The 18,424-nt window shown below is 39.5% G+C and overlaps 1 protein-coding gene across 3 annotated transcripts in view; it reads left to right on the top strand.

The window, feature by feature from the left end:
* The first annotated feature begins 4,031 nt into the window (after positions 1 to 4,031).
* Positions 4,032 to 18,424, top strand: part of kat6b (K(lysine) acetyltransferase 6B) — a 212,326-nt gene continuing 197,933 nt past the window's right edge. Inside the window, exons 1-2 of one of the 3 annotated variants that reach the window (XM_043678896.1) lie at positions 4,032 to 4,182; positions 4,990 to 5,927. In XM_043678896.1, coding sequence (XP_043534831.1) covers positions 5,304 to 5,927 — 624 coding nt within the window. In that variant the 5' untranslated portion in view covers positions 4,032 to 4,182; positions 4,990 to 5,303. Of the gene's footprint in view, positions 4,183 to 4,288; positions 4,585 to 4,989; positions 5,928 to 18,424 lie in introns of those variants that run through there. The other 2 variants (XM_043678898.1, XM_043678897.1) reach the window with 2 other exon arrangements.

Raw genomic sequence — 18,424 nt, 5'->3', positions numbered from 1 at the left:
TCAACAGAAAAGTCAAGAAGGCTTCCATTCCATCAATGTCATTTGTGTATCATCAAGTCATCTGTCTATCATCAGTACCAAATCTTAAGAGTTTGTACCAGGTACCCTGGGAACTGTCATGATGTCTGTATCCTTGAAAACTCCCATATTCTTGCTTTGTTTCAAGGGACAAATGCCTCAGAAGAATGATTACTGTGAGACAAGAGATAAGCTCTGCAATTATGGCTGAAGATTCTGTTAATCACCTCCGAATGGCTGGATGTTGATGCTCCTCCAGGGCTTGTCAGACTAAGCATTGTTACAATGCAGCTCATTCTTTCATCAGTGCCATTGTGGAGCCCACAGTAAGCTTCCTGAAGATGAGATTCTGATGCTTGGATAGATCTGGGGCGAGGTGGGGGAAAGAGAGCCATGCAGTACACTCCAAACAGAGAGTGCTGCATAATCCCAGTTTGCTGTTTTCTGCATGATTGCAGCTAGTAAAGAAAGCACATGATAGGTAGTGACCTGGGAGAGGCAGCAGTCTTCTGAGAAGCAAAATGAGATTATTGAGCAAGAAAAGCATCATCTTTATCATGATAGAATGGCGCAGCAGCGGGCGCAACAAGCCAGACAGGACTTAATTAACACCCACTTCCAATAGAGTTGGGTGAGATCATCATTTAATGACTGTTAATTTGTTGTTGTTCAAAAGACAAGCAGACCCTGTTTATTCTCAGAAGTAAATGCAGTTTTTTGTTTGTTTTTTTTCTTTACTTTTCTTGATATTCAATAAAACTTAATGTTTTCAACTGTTGAAAGCTTCCAATATGCGATGCTTGCACATTGAAGAATAACAAAATGCTATGCCACACTGCACGTTGGGAAAAAAGTAGCACTCCCTTAGACAGGGTTCTAATTTGGTATGGCACTAAGGACTAGTGACCTGTGTAGCTTCATTCTACAATACAATATCCTTTTGTTGTCATGTGTACTCCATTGTAGGAGTACAGTGAAAAGCTTTTACAATGTCTGTCTTCTTATGGTGACATCTTAGATACAAGTACCCAGGTACAGTTCTTGGATACAACAGAGAAATAAAGGTAGTTGTATTACTTAAGAGTTAAAAAAAAAGTTTAAAATAGGACAACATTAAAGGGTTGACATTACAGTAAGGTTGGAAATTTAAAATAGGCATCACAGTGTAACTGAGTTGAGTGTGGTGCTGGAAAAGCACAGCAGGTCAGGCAGCATCCAAGGAGCAGGAAAATCGATGTTTCAAGTATAAGTCCTTCATCAGGGCTTATGCCCGAAACCTTGATTCTCCTGCACCTCGGATGCTGCCTGACCTGCTGTGCTTTTCGACTCTGATGTCCAGCATCTGCAGTCCTTTCTCCTTATTACAGCGTAACAGCTCAGCGCAGGGCCTCCACACATGGTGTGATCACCCAGGCCAGACCCTAGTCCAACAGCCATCCCAGACTGCTCCAAGTCCAGTCCACTGCTGCTGTTGTTGCAGATGTAGTTAGAATGGCAGACGATAATATAAAGTGGAAATATATTTATGAATGTGAGATTCAGTTTCCAATGAAGTGTCACTTTCCTCATAAGGTTTTCTTTTTCCTGTCCCTCCTAGTATGTGTATTGTGGAAGATTATTTGAGACTGGTAGTGTTTGACCTGGTGCACAGCTGGGCACTATCATAAGGTGTTGGTGGTGGAAGTCTAGCAAAGTCCTGGCAAATGTACCATAGATCCATCATGAGGTGAGTAATAGAGAATGGTGTGAAATAATTTGATACAGAAGTCCTTGACAAAACTGCCCAAAATTCACACCGCCAGTTTTCGGAAAAATTCAGCCCAATATCTCCCAAATAAATATTATTCCCACTTAATAACACTTTGGGATTCATGAACCTGAATAATATTTGGAAAAAAAACAGCTAAATAATATTTTTATACATATATATAAAATAACATTTCAGATGACTTTTGATTAATAAATGTAATCCATACCTATGATCTGGGCTGTCCTGATGTATTGAACAATAGTTTAACATCATCTTGTTGTTCATTCATGTACATTTTAGGTTCTCAGAACTATTCTTAATCCTTAATGTTCTGATATTTGATAACATTTGTGCATATATGACCATATTATCCATTTTGATTTGGAATTCCAAGCTGTGTTCTTATCACATTGGTTTGACCTTTGTAAAATAGTACTAAAAATGGTCATATTAAATTATCAAGGTTAGTTTACTCAGATAAATTTTTCAAAACACATTTTTGCCATAATTATGAATTGTTCAATTAGAGGTCATTATTAGCTCATTGACTGGCAAGAAAACAATACCCTCTATTTCAAAATATGGTGCAAGTGTACATAAAATAGATCTCAACTACAGTCAAAAGCAAAAAGGGAGTTGGAGAATCATCCTCGGAATTAACGATGGGCTATTTTGTGTTTTCAGTACCTCGCCTTGTGGTGTGTGTGCCATCTGTTATTAAGAAATTGAGACAGCTGGCATATAGCATGCGATCTGAGCCAGTAGGCAACCAGGTTTCAAGCCCCGTTTTACTGGGAGATTATCAAAAATTGTTCCAGGAGGAAAAGACGAATAAACATTCTCCCAACAACAAAAAAATAAGTAGGTATTAGGACAAAAAAAACTAGGTAATTGCTACAGTAGGAGGTCAGGGTCCTAAGCTGTGGGCATGAGGACAAAATAAAACAGGAGAGCTGGAGGGCCAGGTTCTTAAGGAGTACATATCAAAATGACAAAAGAAAACTGGAGAACAGGGTCCAAGGTGGCAGGCTGCTGAGTGGAAAACTGCAGCAACGCCAAACAAGAGAAGCATGCGGACACAACTGGCGGGGGTTGGCATTGGGCACTAGCTGTTGGTGGCGCGCACGCAGATGATTAACCTTTAGGAGTTGGTGGTTATAAGGCGGCTGCGGGAGAGCCTGTCTCGTGAGCGGCAGTTAGCAGCCTCTTGACCCCCCCGAACCTCCTCCGCCCGTGGTTAACGAGCGAACGTTGGACGTTATATTTTTTCCGGCGGGGGGGGGAGAAGTAGACTGAGAACTGAGCACCTTCCAGAAAATTCCAACTGAGACAGATTAGATACCTTTTCTTCACAAGTTATTTTCAAAAGGGTAGAAAAGCTCAAAATAAGCACAAATAAGATGTAGTTAGAAAAGAACTTGCCTTTTCCGGGTGTTTTTCAAAATAAAATACTATAAATCTAAGCGCCATGTTGCTTCCTTTTGGAGATTATTTTTTAAAAAGAACGTAGAAACTTGCCGCTCGCGCAGCTCGCAATCCTGTTTGAATTTTCAAAAACAGCGCGAGCAGAGCACCCGACAAGCCTCCTCTGATAAATATTAATTTGCAAGGAAAGGGAGGGCGAAAAATTGTGAAATGGCCCACTTTGTTGTCTTTTCCCCTTTGCATTAAGCAATACAGGGTGGTTGCTGGTATCAGTGAGGGCAGCACTGCATTAGACACTGATCCAAATGGTTCATCCAAAATCGATCTATAGTTTGACGGATAGTATGCGAAAATAATACAAATATGGGAGGGTGCGTTTAAAACGACCGCCGTCGATACCTACCTTGATGGGCACTTTTCAAATAAATAAGGAACGTCGTGTTTAGTTATCGACTAGTGAAGGACTCAAAAATAGTTTTAATTTCGGTCACTGTTCTGATAAACTTGACAGCTACTCAGTTGCAGCAATTGCAACCTGGTGGAGGAAAACAAAATTGATTGAAGCTGTGTGACAGACCGAGGAGAGAGAGGACGAAATAAATGTGGGAGGTAGCGCGTTAAACTTAAAATTTAGCTCCGGCTTTGCCCAGTGCGCAAATGACATAAATACTGTGGGGCAACCGAACCTGTTTGAAATGGGGAGGGGCAGGTGGAAAGGGTGCTAGTGTTGATTGACAGGGCCACCGCCCAATCATGATACGCTATGGTGCGTGCTGCTGGTGAATGGTGGGGATTCTGGCCAATGGTCGAGTTACAGAGGCGGGACTTCCAGGCTGGTGTTAGGTTGCGCGCTAGGGTATAATGGGACTCCATTCGGCTGTAATCAGTGTCATGTCGCTTTCATGTAAACTCCGGTGTTCAAACATTGGAACAAAATGGCGTCTGCTCTGCTAGGTATCAGCCGATTCTGCGCTCAAGTGTGAAGCAAGGTGCGTGATCTGTTTTTCCAAACCTGTTTTGTTTCGAAGCAAAACCTTTATAGAGCAACAGAGACCTCTGCATTGTGTGCTCCCCGAAGAGAATAATGCGGAAGGCTATCGACTGCTGTGATCATGGTTAATGATGAGATGTCTTTTATATATAAAAAAGGGATTCTCATTGGGCTTTAACGCAGTGGTTCTCCAGCAATTCCTGGTGTGACCCTGAATGCTGATGATGCGGTATTGAGACCGATTCAGACAGACAGGATGCTGCTGCCAGCAGGTCGAGGACTTTAAATGATTGCAGAGCATTGGTCACCAGTGGATCGTGCATTTGTTGATGACGATTATATCTGCATTTTCTTTTTTTTAAAAAAAAGCTCCTTAGCAGAAGAAAGCAAGAAACGCGGCGTGAGTTAAAGTCACTGTTAAATAAAATGGATAGGAGAGAAAACAACGCTTTCGAAAGTTGCTCCCCTGAAAATATATCACTGAGACGTGATGCAACCGAGTTTTTCCTACTTTATTGATTTTTGTTGTCGAACGGGAATGAGATATCATCTATATATTTGTACCACGATTCACGGCGAGATTGGGAGAACTTGCAATATTGCACGTGTATTTACAATGGTGACATCCTGATGTAAACATGAGGAATTTGAAATTGGCAATCTGAACAAACTGATCATAACATGCAGATGTATACTACATTTTATTATAGCGAATAAGTTCCTGGTTTTGTGGGATTTTTTTTTCTCTGACTGCAGTGTATTTTACAGAGGACGTGTTTGACATTGTTTACCTTTTGCCTTTCAGGGCTCATTCTTACATTTACAACCAGTCCACGGGGGAGTCTTTTGGAAACCTGTTGGTTCAATCTTCTGAAGATTATCTTGTTTATCTACTGTCTTGAAAGGCTAATTGGGCTCAGTGCAGTTTTGATGGATAGTTTTGACTCGCAAACATGTTACAAGTGCTGAAGTTAAGGCATGGTGTAGTCCTCACTTCAAAGAATTCTTTATTTTCTCAGGTAGGCCTTTCAGTACCTGGCATGGGATTGTTCAAACACATGGAAGAGGAGTAATTTCTATGCCTATCATTGGGATTGAACAACATATGAATGGTCAACCATGGTAAAGCTTGCAAACCCACTATACACTGAATGGATTCTAGAAGCTATTCAGAAAGTGAAAAAGCAAAAGCAAAGGCCATCAGAGGAGAGGATTTGCCATGCAGTGTCCTCTTCACATGGATTGGATAGGAAGACTGTCCTAGAACAGTTGGAACTTAGTGTGAAAGATGGTACTATACTTAAAGTTACAAATAAGGGGCTTTCATCATACAAGGATCCAGAGAAACCTGGACGCTTTGCATCCATTAAGCCGTGCAATCTTTCAAAATCCACGCAAGGATGTACATCGAGAAACTGCATTGACATTGTTAATGTGGACTGGAATAAAATACTCAAGAGAGCAGTTGAAGGATTGGCAGAACCAAATGGTTCGTCACTCAAGAACATAGAGAAATATTTGAGAAGCCAAAGCGATTTGGCTACTATTACCAGCAGTTCCACGTTTCAGCAGAGGCTTAGACTAGCTACCAAACGTGCCGTAAATAATGGGAGAATATTAAAGGATGGACCTCTTTACAGAGTGAATTATGGAAATGCAGGAGGTAGGGGAGCCACAAAATACAATAATTCTTCCCCTTCATCTCTCCTACCAGTTACCCATCTTCCTCATGAAAAAGAAAAGGTAAGTTTACAACTGATATATCAATGGATAAAAGAAAATTCATGCCAAACATCCTGAAATGTTTAATTATTTAATTTTGGACGATTAATGAAGTGTTGATATTAAGAAATGGATTTATTAAACTGTCAATTTTAAGGGAACTGTTTGGAGTGAAATTAACGATTTTGACAAGTGAAACAAATTGCAAAGCTATTTGAACATGCAAAATTGTATTTATAATTCAGGTAAAGTTATGTAATAAAAAGTTGAGCCAGGCTCAATGGGTTGATGTCATACCCTTGGAATAGGGAACTTCTTGGTAATGGTGAATCCTTGAAATAGCAGCTTACTCAATAATATAAGATTCAACCCTTGAATAATGATGTAATGATCTCAGTGATGACGCTGAGATCTAAAGAGGCATTTAATAGATTATGTTTAAATGATCTGATCAAGTGTGGAGGGTGCATTAATCACTTTAAGCTCCTACAGAAGTAGTCTTCTCTGTGTACCTAAGAGGACTATGACTAATTATAATTGGTTGTTTGCTGCTTTCACCTATTCTGACATGATGTGTGAAGGCCCTGAAGGTCAAATGTTAAGTATGCCCCAAATGAGTATAGTGATCTTGTATTTCACTATCTTTCCTCGTTGTGGACTATTCTAGCTTCAGATTGCTTTGTTATCAGTGGAGAAGAGAGGGGAAGAACTTAGAATTATATTCGTGCATGTTAGAATCTCTAACTGAAAGTGTTTTCCAACTAATAATATACTGTACTTTTGAATGGAATCGCTGTCATAACATTGGAAGTTATGGCAAGTAGTTTATTCACAGCAAGGAGCACTAACAACACTCTGATCAATTATCAACTAAATTCTATTTGTGTTGGTTCAGGAATAAGTATCAGCCAAGACTAGGAGAATACTCCTGGTCAAGCTACATATAGTTTTACTTTTCACAAGTGTATTTTTCCAAGTGTAAGAACTGTAATATAACCAAAAACAACAACAGTATTTGCCAGTAACATACTACAGATAGTAACGAGATTAACAGCTAGCCAGTCTGGACTTTTGGAAGCATTAGTCAAGGAATTGGCAGGGTAGGTATTTACATTTATTTTTAAAGGGCTATTTGTAAGGGCAACAGTCAGAGTCCCAGGTAGAAGGCAAAATAATTGGAAACTTGATCAGAAATGGTGAATGTATAGACCTTTTACTATTATCTTTGTTTTATATAATAGTTTGGAAATTATTTGCCACTGTTTAATGGAAGAAGTATAGAAGATTGGTGAACAGACACCAAACAGAAAGTCAGGATTAAAAAATGCATTTAAATTGTCAGCCTATGACCATTGGAATCCCACAAGGATGTTTGCTATTTACACTTTATTAATGACTTGGATACATTACTCGCTGTCTCTTTTATCTAAGATGCTGACAATCTAAATGGGATTGCAAGCTGTGAGGAGGATGCTGATGCTACAGAGACATTTAGATTGTCAACCACTCACTTAACCAATGTGGAGTATAATGTGGGGAAGTGTGAGGTTATTTACTTTTGGGTTATAAGAACAGCAAAGCAGATTTTTTTTTAGAAAAGATATGAAACTTGTAAACTTTCAGTGAGATCTGTATGTTTTCCTGCAAAAAGGTTAGCATATAGGTACCACAAGCAGTAAGGACATGCTGGCTTTTATTACAGGGGACTTGTTACAGTTTTACGGAGTTCTGGTCAGAATTCATTAGCAGGGATACTGCGCAATTTTATGTCTGTATGTAAGAAAGGATATATTTCAATTGGAGGCAATGTAGTGAAATTTAATTGTTTTGGTCCCTACAATGAGAAGCTGAATAAACTAGATCTATAATTTTAGGAGTTTAGAATAACGAGAGGTGATGATCGCATTGAAACATTTATGTTCTGAAAGGACTTGACAGGAGGTCAGTAGATATTGAAATGTTAATTCCTTTGGCTGGGAAATCTAGATCAATGACGTGGTTTAGGACAAGGGCCCGATCATTTAAGAATGAGCTGAAGAGATGTCTCTTTACAGTTGTGAATTGTTTGGTATTGTGTACACCAGAGAGCTGTGGATACTTGATCTTTGAATAAATGTTTAAGGCTGAGATAGACTGTTCCCTGAGTTGCCAAAAATCACAATGATTTTACAGTGAATGGAAAAGTGGAGTTGAAGCTCCAAATCACCCATGATCACATTGTATGGCTGTGCAAGCTCAACGTGCTGTAAGGTCAAGAATAAATTGAATAAAACAAGTTGAAACAGTCCATTTATTATTCATTTGTAAGCTTCTAGATGCATTATCATATTAAAACAACTGTTGGAAAAAATGAAGAATTTCACTTCTTAATTCTAACTATGTAATGCCCCATAACAAGCTTCTCAAACTTCCTCCACCTCAAACTTTCTTCATTTGCTCACTCAGTCCATTTGCTGCTGAATTCCTCACCTGCTCTATTATCAGAAATAGCAGCTTACCTGTTGCTATCTCCCATTAGGCTTATCCTTGTGTAACTGTTTGTTCCTGTTCCCCTTTTGCACCACCTGTCTTGTGCCATTACTGATTGCTATTCCTTCAGCCACTGAGGTATTTCTGTTTATGCTTGTGAGAACTGTCTTGGGATATTTTCAACAATAACAACTTGTATATATCCAGCATGTTTAACGAAATAAATCATTCCAAGTAGCTTCACTGGACCATTATAAAAAAAGTCACAAAAGCAGACATTTAGGTCAGATGATGTAAACCTAAGTGAAAGAGGCTTTGAAAGATTGCCTTTAAGTAAAAGAGAAGTAGAAGGAACTTGAGGACTAGGAAACTGAAGCCATGGCTGTCTGTGTTGTGCATCTCTGATTTTGCCAAAGAGACCAGAATGAAAAGAATGTAGATGTCCTGGAGTGCTGAAAAGGTTACAGATTGGGTGGTGTGCGACCATGAAGATGTATGAAAATGAGGATGAGAATTTTAAAATCAAAATGTTGCTTGACCAAGACCCAGTGTGTGTTAGCAAGCACAGTGCAGATAGTTGAACAAGATTTGGTGCAGATTATGACCGGAGCAGTGAAGTTTTGAATGGCCCAAGGTTTATTGAGTGTAGTAAATGTAGTCAAGTCTTTTGGAATCAAACGTGACATCAAGACTGCAAACAGACTTGCTTAATCTCAAACTTGACAAGGTTAGGGATGGACTCAGTAATTCGGGAACAAAGTTTGGAGTAGGGACTGAAACAATGGCTTCATTCTTAATATTTAAATAGAGGGAATTTCAGTTCATCCAGTATTGGATGTCTGATCAGCAGTGTGATAATTTCATCAACAGTGGAAGAGTTACGGGTGGCACAGTGGTTAGCACTGCTGCCTCACAGTGCCAGAGACCCAGGTTCAATTCCCGCCTCAGGCAACTGTCTGTGTGGAGTTTGCACCTTCTCCCTGTGTCTGCGTGGGTTTCCTCCGGGTGCTCCGGTTTCGAAAAATGTGCAAATTAGGTGAATTGGCCATGCTAAATTGCCCGTAGTGTTAGGTGAAGGGGTAAATGTAGTAGAATGGGTCTGGGTGGGTTGATCTTCGCAGGGTCGGTGTGGACTTGTTGGGCCGAAGGGCCTGTTTCCACACTGTAAGTAATCTAATATAATCTACAAGTGGGGGGGGTGGTGAGGTAGATTTGGGTATGATCCACATACATAAAAATTAAAGCTGACCTTTCACATTAATTACTGAGGGCCAGCATGTAAATAAAAGACCCAGGAGAGATTCTTGGGGATTCCAGAAATGACAGTGAAGAGGCATTGGAGATGGTTAATGTGATTAACTGTGTCAAAAACTGCAGACAGGCTGAGAAGTATAAGGAGGGAAAGTGTGACGAAATTGAAATGAGGAAGTATATCATTACAGAGAGCTATTTTAGTACTGTGACAGGCTGAAATGTTTATGTTTAAATTTGCCCAATTAGTACTGGGAAAGATGGACAAAGATTAGCGAGGCAACAATACTTCAAAGGGCTTTGGAGACGAAAGGGAGGTTGAAGATGGGCTGGTAATTTGCAAAGACGATAGAGTTGAGGGATTTTTCCTTAAGGAAGGGGTGGTGATAGTGATGAAATCAAGGAAAGAATGGTAACACCTGAAGAGAGAGAGAGAGAGAAAACCATTTACAATAACAGTAACATGGGGACTAGGAAGTAAGTTGGTGTTGGAGGTGAAATAGAATTGAGGGAGGAGAAAGTAAACACTGTAGATAGAATGTGCTTCGAGACAGTAGAGGGAAGGTGAGAGAGAAACGGGAGGAAGATTAAATTTAGGGTTAGGGCAGAGGAATATCATGGAAGTTTTTAGCCAGGTGAGCTAATGGTAGACATGATCAGGTATATCCTTGAACCTCGTGGGTAGCTAGGGAAGTGATTGTTGTGCCCCTTGCTGAGATATTTGTGTCATTGGTTTATATAATCATGAGGGGCCTGGATAGGGTGAATAGCCATGTTTTTTTTCCAGGGTAGGGGAGTCCATAACTTAGGGGTGTAGATTTATGGTGAGAGGAGAAAGATATAAAAGGGACTTGAGATGCAACTTTTTCATGCAGAGGATGATACATGAATGGAATGAATTGCCAGAGGAAGTAGTGAAGATAAATATAATTACAACATTTAAAAAGCATCTGGATAGGTACATCAATAGCTTCAGCGGAATTTGGTCCAAATGCTAGCAAATGGGACTAAATTAATTTAGGATATATGGTCGATGTAGACAAGTTGGACTGAAGGTCCATGCTGCACAACTTTATGACTCTATGATATCAGAAAGGCAGCTGATTGATAGTCTTGATCTTAGTGACAAATATTTACGAAGTCCTTGCACCTTGGGGGGAAAAAGGTTAAAGAAGGTAGTTTGCAGAAGAGAAAAGAAGCTTGTGATTGTCTTTGCAGCCAAGGTTGGTGCTTGAACCAGTGAACAGTTTTAGTAGACAAGAACAATACCAAATTGAGCTTATTTTGTCCAACCATATCTGCTGGTGGGTGACTAAATCCGTTATCTGCCATTTCTTTCCAAAAGTGCTTTGCATGGACTTGCTTGGGAGCTGAAATGAGGCATGTCTAAGGGAAGAGGGCACACTGAGAAAGTAATTATTTTACTGGGGACTGTGATATCAAAGGTGTAGGTTAGGGTAAAGTTGAGCAAATCTGCAATAACTGCAGAAATATCGTGCTGAACAGAAAGCCAAAGGCCAGATTTTGAATGTGTTTGTATTGAAATGAGGAATGGTTTGTTTTGCATTTCTGGGTACAAAGGAGGGTGGGCTGGGTGTCGGTGAGGGAAGTGGGGGTGAGTGACATATGAAAGAGATCAGAAGTGGTCTTGCCCGTAATCGTTACAACAGGATTTATAAGAGCATATGAAGACAATTTCAATGTGCAGCCATGAATAAGAGTTGTAGAATGACTTGGAGGCAGGTTTCAGGGGCAGTGAGAGAACAGTGAGCTTTAAAGAGTTAAATTGAGGTGAATTCAAAATCAGGAGTAAATGGGAAACTGGAATTGAAGCTTCAATCAAAGTGTTAAGTGGTGGAACAGGCTCCATGGGTTGAATGGCCTAATTTAACTCTTTACACTCATGTTTGGAGCACAAAAGAGAAAAGCATTTGGTGCAGGCTAAGAGAAAAGCAGTGAAGATATTTTGGTGAAAAAATGTTTGTGGTATGGTGGCCAGCAAAGAACAGTTACTTTAGAGTGAGAAGTATGGAACAAGGTGAGATGCCTTTCCTATATTGAAGCCACTATATAAATTCAATTTATCATTATAAAACTACTAATGTTCCAATTGTTGAAACCATTGCATTGTAATATTCCATATTTTAGAGGTGAGCCTTAATTTCCTTCCTTAACGTTGTTCTCTAATGGAATATTCAGTGTGACAGCCACTTATTATCTTGTCTTTAATGACTGTTGTTCTGAACTGATGCAGAACTTTTATTTCTAGATTAAATTAGGAAAATGTACTTTTCTAAGTTACCATGGGACAATTATACAAGATGTGGAGTTTTAATGCTGCTTTATAAATAATTTTTGGTATTTCAAACCTGATAGTTTTTTTTTTAGACAGTAATGCTGAATATTTCAGATGTTTTTGATCATATATTGTTTTCTCTTACTCAGAGTATTTTTAAATCAGTAGTTCAGAATTCTGACCAATTTCTGATTTGTTCTGAGCCTGCAGTAAGATTCAAAACAATAGTGGTGGGAATCCGACTTTATTGATCACCTGGAAAAGCTACATGGAGTCTATATCAGGCATTTATTGATTTGGAGATATACAGTTTTATTTTGTCAGTGAGATTATCACAGGTATTGAAATGAATACTCACCATTTGTGTCATTGATAAAATGTTGGAATTTATTATTAAGAGGGTAACAGCATGATATTTAGAAAATCATAACATAATCAGGCAGAGTCAACTGCCTAATGGTTAAATGGAGGGGAACTTGTATTTGACAAGTAGGGTGGTTAAAGAGTAGCTAGTATATGTATTTTTATACAGGTTCCAAAACGAGTCAGAAATTCTCATAATTCTTAACCTGCTGATTTAAAATAAATGCATTTTATTTGGACTTCTGGAAATCATTTGATAATTTGCTATATGGTAATTGAGGTGCTATAATAGCATCATTAGACAATAAATTGGATAACTAACAGGTAAACAGAGTAGGGATAAATGGGTCTTGTACACATGGCAAGCTATAACTAATGATGTGCTGCAGGGATCAGTGTTGGCACCTGAAATATTCTATAGTATAATCTATGTTAATGACTTGGATGGAACCATGGAAAGGTTATGGCACAGAAATGGCTATCGTTTAAACAACGTTAGAGGAGTAAAAAAAACTAGCTGCCCCTTTTAATCCCAACTTCTAGCACCTACTCCATAGCCTTGCAGGACTTTAGATATAGATCTGGATATCTTTGTAAACAAGTTGAGGATTTCTGCCTCCACCACCAAACTGGGCTGCAAATTCACCTCATCCATCATTCATTGGTTGAAAACCTTTTCCCTCATATCCCATTTAATCTTTCCACCATAAGATCTGTGCTGTCTAGTAATTGGCCTCTACACTAGGAGAAACCGTTCTTTCTTGATTTAAATCTTATTAAATCTTTAACAATTTTGTATGCCTGACTTAAGGTAACCCTCAGTCTCCCCTTTTGTTCTAAGGAAAACAACCCTAGCTGTCCTATCTTTCCTGTAATGGGGTAAACAAAACTGTACATGAATTTCCAGCTGTGGCCGAACCAACGTTTTGTGGGGTTCCAGCATTACATCCATGCTTACATCTTGCCCAGTAAAGGAAGGCATTTCATATGCTCTCTTTACCTACCAGTCCTGCTATCTTCAAAGTCCTTCAGACATGTACTCCGAGGCCTCTCACTTCCTCAACATGTCTCAATACCCTCTTTTTTTTTTTAAAGTATTCCCTCACTTTGGTGAAGATAAACAAACACATTTCTCTGAATTGAACTACACTTTTCTGCCCATTTATGATGATTGAAACAATAGCGATCCCTTTCACTATTGACTACGTGGCCAATATTTTTGACATCTGCAAATTTTCCAGTTATATCTTCAATATTTAGATTATTAGCACATACAACAAATACTGAGCCCTTTGGAATGCTGTTGCAAACCACTTTTCATTTGCAAAAACATCCATTTACCATTACCCTTCCTATCGCTGAGCCAAATTTCAATCCAAATTTTGAGCTACATTTTCCTGCATCCCATGGAATTTTATTTTCTGATCTGTCTGCAGTGCGGACCTTGTCAATTTTTTTTAGTTCGTGGGTGTGATGCGGTTTATTGCCCATCCCTGACTTTTTTCAGAGGGCGGTTAAGAGTAAAGTACACTGCTGTGTATCTGGAGACCTATCTCAGCCAGACTGGTTAAGAATGGCAGATTTCCTTCCCCAAGGACGTTAGTGAAGCAGATGTTTCTTTCATGACAGTCAACAGTGATCACATGGTAGCCATTAGGCTGGTCTTTTTTCATAAATTCCAGATTTTTGAAAACTTTGAATGCAAATGTTACCTTTGGCAATGATGAGATTGAACGCTTAGCCCCAGAACATCAATCTGGGTTTCAGGATTACCAGTCCAGTGGCATTACCACTATGCCAATACCTCCCTTTGCTTTATTAAAGTCTATGTAGATAACATCCACTACACTATCCTCATCAATTTTCCTTGTTATTTCCTTAAACAAGCCAATTAAATTAGCAAGACCTTTCCTTAACAAAAATGACTATTCCTGATTAATCTGTATATTTCTAAGTGACAGTTTCTCCTATCTTTCTTTTGGCCTACCTCTCGCACCCTTTTTAAACCCTTTTTGGTATAATATTTGCAGACCTCCAATCCTCTAGTACCTTGTCTTTATCTAGTGAGCATTGAAAAATGAATTTAATGAGCATTTGTTGTTTTCTTCTGTTTTCCTTTTAACAGCCTAGGATACAACCTATCCAGCTCTGGTAATTTATTTATTTTCAGAGATGTCAGTCCCTTCAGTACTTGCTCTTGCATTATGCTTATTGTATCTAATATATCAAAGTCTTCTTTAATGAAAGTGTCTGCATCATTCCTCTCCTCTATGAAGACTGAGATTAAGAACCCAGCCCACATTTTCCATATCTATGCAAGTTACCTGTATATAATTGATGATAGGTTCTACCCTTTCCTGTGTTATCTTCTTGTTCTTAATTTTACTGAGATGAAACCTCTTTTAGCTTTTTATTTTTAACTGCCAATTTTTTTTTCCCATCTCTTTGCGTTCCTAAATTCCTTTTTTAACTTCTCCCGGTACTTTCTACACTCCTTGAATCATTTTACAGTATTAAGTGTTTTTCAACTGTGTTGAGCTTTCTTTTTCTGCTTTATTATACCCTGCACTGGATAACTTTTTTCTTTGTACGAACATGTTTGCATGGTGCTGGATATCTCGTTTTGAATGTCTCCAGCTGATTTCTCACTGACCTTTCCTTCGAGAAGTTGCATTCAGTCTGCATTTGCAAGACCACCTCTCTACTTCAAAAAGTTGTCTTCCCCAGTTTACAACTTTTACTCCTGTACTATTTTTGTCCTTTTTCCATAATGATGCTGATTCTAGCTTTTTTAGGGTCATTATCTCAAAAATGGTTACCGACTGCTATTTCGTTCAGTTGTGTTGCTTGATTTCATAAAACCAATCTAGAATTGCACCCACTCTTGTTGGACTTGTTATGTGCTTGTTAAATAAGTTCTCTGGAATGCTGTTCAAGGACATTATGATCTCTGTGCCTTTCGCACTCTTCATATCCCAGTTGATATCAGGGTAGTTGAAGACTGCAACTATTATTCTGCTTCTGGCAGTCAGAAACTTGTCAACATATTTGCTCCTCCATTTCCCTCGTACTATTTGGGGGTGCCCTATAGTACACTTCTAGTGATGTGGCTGCCACATTTGTTTGAGCTGAAACCATGTATTCCCATGTAATGATTCATTTAGTACACCATACTCACAAATGTAATTGATCCCTTCACCAATAATGCTCCTTCTTAATCCTCCTTTCTATCCTCCGTATGCAGGAGTGTTGAGCTGCCATTTCTGCCTTTTACAAGCAAGTTTGTGTTATTGCAATGATATCACGCTTCTATATATCAATCTGTGCCCTCAACTGATTGGCTTTACTTGCTATATCCTTGCATTTGTGTGTATATTTTTTAACACTGCCAATTTCCTGTGCCAAACACTTTTTAACCTTTGCTTTCATCATTCAGAGCCACTTGCCTAATTTTCTGTCTCCCGTTCCCTGCTGTGGATTTGTCCAATCTGAATTTGCCCTGTACTCCCCATACTTCTGGCAATCTATTTTAAACTCTCCCCAACAATATGGGCAAATGTTGCAAGAATATTCATCCCAATCCTGTTCAGTTTGAGACCATCTGACTTGTGTTTGTGTCACCTTCTGCAGAACTTGTTACAATGCCTCAGGAATTTGATGCCCTTCCTCCTACACTGGCTTTCCAGCCATATATTTAGTTGATGAAGGGACTGTTTGTACTGTAATCAAATTTGCTGATAATAAAAAAAAGTTTGGTAATCTCCTCACAATCTATCAAAAAGGTATAAATAAGTTGAGTGGGGAAAGAAATGGAAGATGGAGTGGTGAGAGACCGCGTACGGGGATTTGAATGTCATTTTCTATGATCACGAAAAGATCTGTAACTAATTAAGAAGGCAAGTGAAATGGTGGCCGTTATTGTAAGACAAATCAAGTATGAGCTGGGAAGACCTGACCATTAGACAGACAACATAGTCATCTAGGGTACCAGGTTGTAAAAACTGCAAAATTCACCAATTTGAATGCCAAGTAAATAGAGAAAATTTTATTCTACTTGTAGAATAAAAAGATTCTATTCTGGGCTTCTAATTTTTCTCAATATTATGTGTTGCGCATGCGTGACTGCACTTAACGATAAGGTCTGAGCGAGTGTTGCTGAGCAAAGAGACCTTGAAGTGCAGGTTCATACTCCTTGAAAATCGAGTCGCAGGTAGATCGGATAGTGAAGAAGGTGTTTGGTATGCTTTCCTTTATTGGTCAGAGTATTGAGTACAGTGGTTGGAAGGTCTTGTTGCAGTTGTACAGGACATTGGTTAGGCCACCTTTGGAATATTGCGTGCAATTTAGGCCTTTTTCCTATCGGAAGGCTGGGATGAAACTTGAAAGGGTTCAGAAAAGATTTCCAAGCATGTTGCCAAGGTTGGAGGTTTTGAGCTATAGGGAGCGGCTGAATAGGCTGGGGCTGTTTTCGCTGGAGTGTCAAAGGCTGAGGGATGACCTTGGAAAGGTTTATAAAATCACAAGGGGCATGGATAGGATAAATAAACAAAGTCTTTTCCTTGGAGTGAGGGGGGGTCCAGAACTAGAGAGCATAGATTTAGGGTGAGAGGGGAAAGATATAAAAGAGACCTAAGGGGCAACTTTTTCAAGCAGAGGGTGGTGCATGTATGGAATGTGCTGCCAGAGGACGTGGTGTTGGCTAGTACAATTGCAACATTTAAAAGGCATCTGGATGGGTATATGAATAGGAAGGGTTTGGAGGAATATGGGCTGGCTGCTGGCAAGTGAAACTAGATTAGGTTGGGGTATCTGGTTGGCATGGACAAGTTGGACTGTAGGGTCTGTTTCCATGCTGTACATCTGTATGGAAATGTGTTGCTGGAAAAGCGCAGCAGGTCAGGCAGCATCTAGGGAACAGGAGAATCGACGTTTCGGGCATTAGCCCTTCTTCAGGAATGAGGAAAGTTGGTCCAGCAGGCTAAGATAAAAGATAGGGAGGAGGGACTTGGGGGAGGGGCGCCGGAAATGTGATAGGTGGAAAGAGGACAAGGTGAGGGTGATAGGTCAGACTGGGGGGGGGGTTCCAGCAACACATTTTCATCTCTGATCTCCAGCATCTGCAGACCTCACTTTCTCCTCAAAGTGTACATCTGTATGACTGGTAGGGTGGGGGAACAGAGTGAGAGAGTGACAGGCACAGTCATTGTTCAACACCAATGTAGTAAGAGATTGGGGAAATTTAATTGCAGCTGTTCACTCCATTGGTGAGACTGTATCTGGAGTACAGTGGACTATACCTGTGTACAGTTATGCTTTCCCTATGTAAGGATAGACATATTGCATGATTAATAATTCTGAGAAGGTTCACCAAAGCTAACTCATGAGATGAATGGTTTACATATTTACCAACATGTAGATGGAGAGCAGGAGAGCAAGCTCTTGAATTTGTTCTGCCATGAAGATCATAGTTGATGTATTGTAAACAAAACTATACTTTCCTGCCTATCTCCTATACCTTTTGACTCCTTTGTCAAGAAAGAATCTCAAACGTATTCTTAAAAATATGAAATTGTACTGCTGTCTAGGGAAAAGAATTCTGCAGACTAATGATCCTCTGAGAAACAAAATTTTCTGAAATCTCCATCTTAAATTTAAGACCCATTATTTTTAAACTGTGCCCCTAATTTTAGTCCCTCCCATATGGCGAAATATTCAGTCCCCGTAAAATGATATGTTTCAATTAAATTTCTTCTCATTTTTTTGAATTCCAAAGGATACAAGCCTGACCTTTTTTCATGTAATATATCTCCTTCCTAAAACCACAGAAGTCAATCTTGCATGGGATGTAGCTGTCAGTAGCAAGACTGGCATTTGTTGTCCCTCCTAGTTATGCTTGAACTAAGTGACCTGCTATTCCACTTCATCGACTTCACCCACAACTTCCACTCCACCCTCAAACTCACTTGGTCCATCTCGGACACATCCCTCCCATTTCTTGACCTCTCTAATTGTATCTCTGGCGACAGTCTCCAGCTGAACATTTTATTATAAACCCACAGACTCTCCATAACAATCTGGACTACACCTCCTCCCACCCAGTATCCCACAAGAACTCCATTCCGTTTCCCCCCCCCCCCCC

This window comes from Chiloscyllium plagiosum, chromosome 38, assembly GCF_004010195.1.
Source record: "Chiloscyllium plagiosum isolate BGI_BamShark_2017 chromosome 38, ASM401019v2, whole genome shotgun sequence".
Lineage (NCBI taxonomy): Eukaryota > Metazoa > Chordata > Chondrichthyes > Orectolobiformes > Hemiscylliidae > Chiloscyllium > Chiloscyllium plagiosum.
Note: the sequence above shows the minus strand (reverse complement) of the source record. Positions and strands in the feature narration are given on the sequence as shown.